Source organism: Melitaea cinxia, chromosome 5 (assembly GCF_905220565.1).
Source record: "Melitaea cinxia chromosome 5, ilMelCinx1.1, whole genome shotgun sequence".
Taxonomy (NCBI): Eukaryota; Metazoa; Arthropoda; class Insecta; order Lepidoptera; family Nymphalidae; genus Melitaea; species Melitaea cinxia.
In genome coordinates, this window is record NC_059398.1 from 16,613,512 (window position 1) to 16,622,114 (window position 8,603).

An 8,603-nucleotide genomic window follows, 5' to 3' on the forward strand; every position below is an offset into this window, starting at 1 on the left:
AAAATCTAATGTTCAAAAGTGGGCTTAGTACGTATAGTAATGTAGATAAATATACAACCCATTGTGTATAATGGAAGTATTATTTTTTCAATAAATTCTTTCACCTATGTGCGGCCACAGATAATAATTAACGTAACTGCGATATAATTTGATTAGCGCCATATATGTTGTTACTTCTTCTTCTTCTTCAGGGTTAATGACTTTCAATAGTGCCAAATGAGCACAGATGATTTCGCCAATGTCACGTAGGATATATATTGATATATGCACACTAGCACATTCTTTTCAATTTTGTGAGAATTTTACCTCGATTATCTGTCCAATATTACCAACAAAAAAAGTTTAGACTTTATAAGTGTGTTTGTTTGCGCTAATTTTAATTCTTAGAGCAATTAAAAACATTTTATGCTGTTTTTAATTTTAAAAAGAATAGTTAAGGGGGTTTTAGGTCATGAAATATCGCGATTACATAGGTTGTCTGGTATAAAAATAAGTGAAACATTAATTTCTTAGACAAAAACGACAACATCATCTATATACCAATATAATACGTCGGTTCCAGTGCGCAAATGTTCACAAATCCTGATGACGGAGCTGGAGAAGTGCTGGCAGGAGAACATCCTGCTGCAGGACATCTGCGACATCGTGCAGCGGCACGCGGAGGCGCGCTTCCACGCCTACGTCAAGTACTGCGAGAACCAGCCGCTCATGGTCAAGGCACTGCAGCGCCTCCGGGAGCGCCCCGCCTTCGCCGCGGCCCTTAAAAGGTGAGATTGCGACAGCTCTTACTTAACTGAGGTAGGTCACAGCAGGAATTTCCTGCTCAAAATATGGAGCAACCCGACTGGGGTAGTACCTCGACCTTACAGAAGATCACAGCTAAATAATACTGTTTTCAAGCAGTATTGTGTTCCTGTTGGTGAGTAAGGTGACCAGAGCTCCTGGGCGGATTGGGGATTGGGTCGGCAACGCGCTTGCGATGCATCTGATGTTGCAGGTGTCTATAAGCTAGGGTAATCGCTTACCATCAGGTGAGCCGTACGCTTGTTTGCCGACCTAGTGACATAAAAAAAAGCTCTTTATTTTTAACCCTGAACGCTAAAGAGAACAACCGAATCAATTTTTGATCAATTGGAAGCAAACATTTGGAAGATCTTGGTAGCAGTTTTTTGACCCTTAGGTTCTCTAAACGGTTTTCTAATCTCTTCTCCTAAACGGTGGGAACGATTTGGTTGAAATTTTGTGTTTACATTTCAATGAGCTTATCGGACCCGGTAGGTGGCGGTGCTCGTCGATATGTCACGTGTAATGTGAAGGTGCTATTCCGGGCAAGATGACCTCTTCCGGGTCCGCTAGTGAATTTTATAAAATTTTTGTTTTCTGTTTTTCAAACAAAAAATATAATTTTTATATATTATATTCTGATACCACATAGTTTTTCGACTTGTACTTCGACCCTGCTTTGTGATCCGAGGGTTGTGGGTTTCGATTCCTGCAAGTATTATTTATATATATATATTAGCGTACTCGGCAAACGTTGTCTTGCCGCTAAACGCTATTTTAACATAGGAGTTGAATGTAGAGGGTTGAAAATTTAGGATTGTATCTATTTTTTAATATTGTATCATAAAAAAATAAATAATTTATCTAAAAATAAAAAATTAGGGGTGGACTACCCTTAACATTTAGGGGGACGAAAAATAGATGATGTTCGATTCTCAGACCTATCCAATATGCACACAAAATTTCATGAGAATCGGTCAAGCCGTTTCGGAGGAGTTTAACTACAAACACCGCGACACGAGAATTTTATATATTAGAAGATATTATTTATAAGTAAGTTTATATCGATCGGCTGTTACTTAAAGCACAAGCATAAAGTTACCTTAGAAAAAGGCGACCGCGTGTTCATAAAGAAAAATAGTATTTCAATTCCAAAACTATCGTAATTACTACGTATAGTTTTTACTGATAGTGAGAACACTACACTTAACAACTATTGCGTACAGACTGGAGAGCCAACCCGCCTGCCAGAGCCTGTCACTGCACTCGTTCCTGCTGCTGCCCATGCAGCGTGTGACGCGCCTGCCCCTACTTCTGGACGCCGTGCTACGCAACCTAGCGCCCTCCGACCAAGAGTACCGAGGGTGCATGCACGCGCTCGCCACTCTCAACGACGTGAGTATCCGCTGCTGCTTTTTCTATAAAACTATGTCGGTGGTAAACAGTTACCGTGGCCTGCAGACGCTTGTGGCACCGAAAACATCGCTCGTTACCGACCCTATCCCCGAACCTCCCCTGGGGTTCTGGCCACCTTACTCACCACAGGAACACAATACTAGTTAAGGGCAGTATTATTCATTCCTGCAGTGCCCCCCCTCCTCAATCCTACTGCTGCTGCTATATAGAGTCGTGAGTCAGTGTAGGCGTGTCTGTGTGCGCAGTTCGTGTCGCAGTGCAACGAGGGCGCGCGCACCACGGAGCGCGTGGAGGAGATGTGGCGCGTGGCGCGCGCCGTGCACGTGCCGCCCGCCCTGGCGCGCGCGCCCGAGCTGTGGCCCGCCCTGGCGCGCCGCGACCGCAAGTACGCACGCGCAACCACTCACCCTCATACACTCAAACATACTCGACACACCCACACGACAACGAGGGCGCGCCCATCACGGAGCGCGTGGAGGAGATGTGGCGCGTGGCGCGCGCCGTGCACGTGCCGCCCGCCCTGGCGCGCGCGCCCGAGCTGTGGCCCGCCCTGGCGCGCCGCGACCGCAAGTACGCACGCGCAACCACTCACCCTCATACACTCAAACATACTCGACACACCCGCACGACAACGAGGGCGCGCGCATCACGGAGCGCGTGGAGGAGATGTGGCGCGTGGCGCGCGCCGTGCACGTGCCGCCCGCCCTGGCGCGCGCGCCCGAGCTGTGGCCCGCCCTGGCGCGCCGCGACCGCAAGTACGCACGCGCAACCACTCACCCTCATACACTCAAACATACTCGACACACCCACACGACAACGAGGGCGCGCCCATCACGGAGCGCGTGGAGGAGATGTGGCGCGTGGCGCGCGCCGTGCACGTGCCGCCCGCCCTGGCGCGCGCGCCCGAGCTGTGGCCCGCCCTGGCGCGCCGCGACCGCAAGTACGCACGCGCAACCACTCACCCTCATACACTCAAACATACTCGACACACCCACACGACAACGAGGGCGCGCCCATCACGGAGCGCGTGGAGGAGATGTGGCGCGTGGCGCGCGCCGTGCACGTGCCGCCCGCCCTGGCGCGCGCGCCCGAGCTGTGGCCCGCCCTGGCGCGCCGCGACCGCAAGTACGCACGCGCAACCACTCACCCTCATACACTCAAACATACTCGACACACCCACACGACAACGAGGGCGCGCCCATCACGGAGCGCGTGGAGGAGATGTGGCGCGTGGCGCGCGCCGTGCACGTGCCGCCCGCCCTGGCGCGCGCGCCCGAGCTGTGGCCCGCCCTGGCGCGCCGCGACCGCAAGTACGCACGCGCAACCACTCACCCTCATACACTCAAACATACTCGACACACCCACACGACAACGAGGGCGCGCCCATCACGGAGCGCGTGGAGGAGATGTGGCGCGTGGCGCGCGCCGTGCACGTGCCGCCCGCCCTGGCGCGCGCGCCCGAGCTGTGGCCCGCCCTGGCGCGCCGCGACCGCAAGTACGCACGCGCAACCACTCACCCTCATACACTCAAACATACTCGACACACCCACACGACAACGAGGGCGCGCCCATCACGGAGCGCGTGGAGGAGATGTGGCGCGTGGCGCGCGCCGTGCACGTGCCGCCCGCCCTGGCGCGCGCGCCCGAGCTGTGGCCTGCCCTGGTGCGCCGCGACCGCAAGTACGCACGCGCAACCACTCACCCTCATACACTCAAACATACTCGACACACCCACACGACAACGAGGGCGCGCCCATCACGGAGCGCGTGGAGGAGATGTGGCGCGTGGCGCGCGCCGTGCACGTGCCGCCCGCCCTGGCGCGCGCGCCCGAGCTGTGGCCCGCCCTGGCGCGCCGCGACCGCAAGTACGCACGCGCAACCACTCACCCTCATACACTCAAACATACTCGACACACCCACACGACAACGAGGGCGCGCCCATCACGGAGCGCGTGGAGGAGATGTGGCGCGTGGCGCGCGCCGTGCACGTGCCGCCCGCCCTGGCGCGCGCGCCCGAGCTGTGGCCCGCCCTGGCGCGCCGCGACCGCAAGTACGCTCGCGCAACCACTCACTCATACACTCAGACATACTCGACACACCCACACGCACTCAAACGCGCATAGATCACTCAAAGACACTCCCGAACTCTCGCACGTACAAGTGCTCGTCCTCACACTTACACACTTGCCGTCCAGCTGTGGTCCAAAATTTTTACAATGATGCAGTGTAATAATTAAATACTAATATTGCAGACCGGTTCGGTGGCTAGTAAGGTCGGGCGAGATGACCCAGCTGCTCTGGAAGAACGACGAACTGAAGCTGACTTTCGGCAAGAAGTACCACAAGGTTCCGCTGCACCTCTTCCTGTTTAATGACCACCTCGTTATTACAAAGAAAAAAGGGTAAGTCTTGGATCTATATTAACTTTAATTTCAACAAGTTTTAATTTAAAGAAGTATCTGAGTGACAGAGTCTCGGGAGTTACTTATAACTCAGAATTTGTCTCAAGGCCCAAAGAATCGTCGAGAATTAAATAAAAGTTCCACAGAAAAACATTAAAATTCAATAATTGAATAGAGGTAGGACAGAGCAGAGCAGGAATTATGCTGCCCAAAATCTATAGCAGCCCGACAAGGAAAGCACCTCCATCTTATAAAAGATTACAGTCAAATAATAATGCTCTCAAGTAATGTCGGGTTTTTCGGTGAGCAAGGTGGCCTAAATTTCTTACCACCATCAGACTGACCATATGCTTGTTTGCCATCATAGTGAGATAAAATAATCTAAGCTTCTTACAAATCTCTGGTGTCGTCTGGACTGTGGTATGGAGTACGGAGTGTAATGGAGGTGTGTCGTGTGTCGCAGCGAGGAGTCGTTCGTGGTGGTGGATTACTGCCCGCGGTCGCTAGTGGAGGTCTGCGCCAGCGACGCGGCGGCCGGCGCCAAGCACGCGCTGCTGCTCACTCTGCTGGAGAACCACGAGGGACGCACCGTGGAGATGGTGAGTGTGACTGCGTGCGTGTTGCGTGCGTATGCGTGTGCGTGCGTGCGTGCGTGCGTGCGTGCGTGCGTGACGAAGTTCAGCAACTCCCACTTTACTTACACTATTTATATATTTTTCCATCACGAGTGATAAAAAATACTTGTTTGTATAACCAAATGATTTATAATCGTATAACCAAGTTCTCTATTGATGATAAACATATATAATTTGTGACTTGTATTTTACTACTAACTCGCTGCACCCAGCGTATTCGCCCGCGTTAATTTGAGGAAATAACGAAATAATGTACTAAAATTCGAATCAGTAGTACCTGAAATTAGCGCGTTACCCTACTTCCCTACTAATATTATAAATGTGAATGTAAGTTTGTTTGTTACGCTTTCACGCGAAAACTACTCAACCGATCATCATGAAACTTTGTAAACATACTCTTGGAGGTATTAAAAGTAATATTCAATGCGAACGATGCCGCGGGTAAAGGCTAGTAATATGTAATATAACATCGACTACCCGCCTACACCGTATGCGCGAGAGTGCAGCTCCACAAGCCAGTGTCCTGCCGCCAGCTGCTGGCCAGCCGCGGCGAGACGGACGCGCGGCGCTGGGCGGAGGCGCTGGCGCCGCCGGCGGCGCGCGCGGGCGAGACGCTGTACGCCGGCTGGGACTGCCCGCAGGTCACCGCGCTCTACGCCTACGCGCCCGCGCAGCCCGACGAGCTGGCGCTGGCGCAGGGCGACGTCGTCAACGTCACGCGCAAGACGAGCGAAGGTACGACACCACTGCTGACCCGGCACGCTGCGCCGACGACGCGTGGCCGATACTGACCCTGACCGTGACCGTGTGTGTGCAGGCTGGTTCTACGGCGAGCGCACGCGCGACGGCGAGGCGGGCTGGTTCCCGGGCGCCTACTGCGCGGAGGTGGCCTCGCCGCACGTGCGCGCGCGGAACCTGCGCCAGCGGTACCGCCTGCTCGCGCTCTCCGCCACCTACCTGGGCCAGAAGCGGCGCCCGCTGTGACCCGCTGCCGCGACCTGCGCCAGCGGTACCGCCTACTCGCGCTCTCCGCCACCTACCTGGGCCAGAAGCGGCGCCCGCTGTGACTGAAGCCCTACCCATAAGTAAATGTAAGGACAGAAGGCAGCGGCCACAGATGAATGACGGAGAGTGGCGCCCGCTACTCTTGATTAACCGCGGAAGAGTGGCCCTATCCACGACAACAATGATATAATTATGGCATGATAACTGCCCTCATGATTTTTTTATGTCAGTGTTACCGTAATAAAAAACCTAATTTAATTTAAAGAAATACCACCTAACATAATGCAAATTGGAAAAAATGTGATTTCGGAGCAATTGATTCTATTTTGTGGATTGTGCCACGTTTCCGCTGAGCTCGAATCGACTGAACTCACGAATCTCCTAAATATCTGAAAACTAATTTGTCAAAAGATAAATAAATTATCATAAACTTGAACATTTCTTGTTTGTGTTTTTTTTTTTTTTTTTCTTATGAATGATAATAAACTCAATTTTGGTCTGAAGAAGATTTAAGTAGCTTGCGTATTAACATACAATATGCCGAGATGTTTTCTTATCAGCTAATATCAATATCCAACTAATCCGTTCTTTACCACAGACTATATTACTTCACAAAATACTTTTATCACGTATTATTTATCATTCTCAATATATCCAGCTAATATAAATATTGTAATTTGATTTGCTATTTTTTATTTTAAATATAGAAATTGAACTAAAGTTCAAAGTATTTTGCATATATTTACAACGCTATAGTTTATAAACAATACATACGTAATAAATCACAATATTTTCACCGTGTTTTAAGAGTGACATTAGTGTTTCCGTCCAGAAACTGCCTTTGTAGTTTTAAGACACTTGAAATATTTAATGCTCGAAATCCAATTGTCGTTTTACTTGCACCGAGTTTGGCCTAGAGTTTAATGTTGGTGCTTTCAAATTTTATAGTATTAAATGTTAAATTAATTTAAACGTGGCACGCTAATTGTAGCTATTTTAAAACTAACGTAAGTATGAAATGTACAGTTACGAATGAGATTTACGGAATTTTTAATGTACAGAATTGTTTTTGACATTATTAATAATTTAGTTTTAAGTTTCTGCATAACATTTGGATGTTTACCATTAACTATCAAGAATTTTTATATACTTATAATTAAGTAAAATTTGTAAAAATTTATCTCTTTGTGTGTATCTACGATTTAAATTTTTTAGTTAATTTGAGATAATAATTTGATTAAAGTATGTATATTCACTCGTCCGCTGCTTCAAAAATTAACTAGTCAAATAGCGGACTTGTGAAGTTTCAACAATCTAAAAAATTAAGACATTGACCAAGTTTCCATAAACATTCCGCTTCGTTAATCAGAATTTTACGACATTTATATGAACCGGAGTACGATGATTATATATTATTTTAAATTATTTTTATGTAAAAATGTAGACGATATATTAATTAAGATTATGAAACGAGAATAATTGACATCAAATATAATTTTGTAAAATAAATTGACTTTTACTTATAAAACCTCACCAACGTCACAGATTGTAATAAATAACATGTACTTAATAATGATAATCACTTTTACAAAAACTAAAAAAAAAAACTCAAAAGAATATTAAAACATTCAAAACTTTTCTACCCCAATGTCCCAGTATTTTAAATCTGTAATATCTTCGAAAATATTCATTTAAATTGCATGCTGTAAAGGGTCATATTGATCTATATTAAATACACAATGATTTTAAGGTACCTACTTAATTGGATAAGGATTAATGCTGTATTGTTTAAAATCGCTTCGCAAATAAACCATTGTCTCGTAAAAATTAAGGGTAGTAAGTGGTTATTTTGGGTTATCCCTAAGAGATAGACGTATACTTCCAAATACACATGCCGAAGACGGGCAGCAGTGCCTTCGGTGCGACAAAGCCAGTCTTGCGGTCACCAACCCGCCTAACATTGCCCAGCGAGGTAATTATGGGCAAAACAAATGAGTTCACGTTATTTTACTTGTGCAGGGCCTATATCCAGCAGTGGACTGCGATAGGCTGAAGTGATCCCTTTCACGAAGCCTACAAGATTCAGTATCAACTTCAGCTTAAGATGAGCCGTATGTTCAAAGGTTTCAGGTTATTTTTATGTTATAACGTCTATGGGTTGTCATGTAAAATATTTTAACTTCCATCTGATCTTCTCCTCAAACCTTGGCCAATTTCAAAACAAAATTAGCCAATTTTACCCAACTTCGTTTAAATTTTGGCCCTTGCCCATTTTCGGAATAAAAAGTAAACAATCTTGCCCATTTACTTAGTTTATAGTTGTTCTGTAATTTTGTAAAGGCCAACAGATAGACTGACGAAT

At 47.8% G+C, this 8,603-nt stretch overlaps 1 protein-coding gene across 1 annotated transcript in view; it reads left to right on the plus strand.

Moving 5' to 3' along the window:
- The window catches only part of LOC123653885, a 116,267-nt gene extending 108,517 nt beyond the window's left edge, over positions 1-7,750 (plus strand). The window contains exons 15-21 of the mRNA XM_045589862.1: positions 563-767; positions 2,010-2,178; positions 2,445-2,584; positions 4,452-4,601; positions 5,065-5,200; positions 5,770-5,971; positions 6,054-7,750. Coding sequence (XP_045445818.1) covers positions 563-767; positions 2,010-2,178; positions 2,445-2,584; positions 4,452-4,601; positions 5,065-5,200; positions 5,770-5,971; positions 6,054-6,220 — 1,169 coding nt within the window. The 3' untranslated portion in view covers positions 6,221-7,750. The remainder of the gene's footprint in view (positions 1-562; positions 768-2,009; positions 2,179-2,444; positions 2,585-4,451; positions 4,602-5,064; positions 5,201-5,769; positions 5,972-6,053) is intronic.
- The last annotated feature ends 853 nt before the right edge of the window (positions 7,751-8,603 follow it).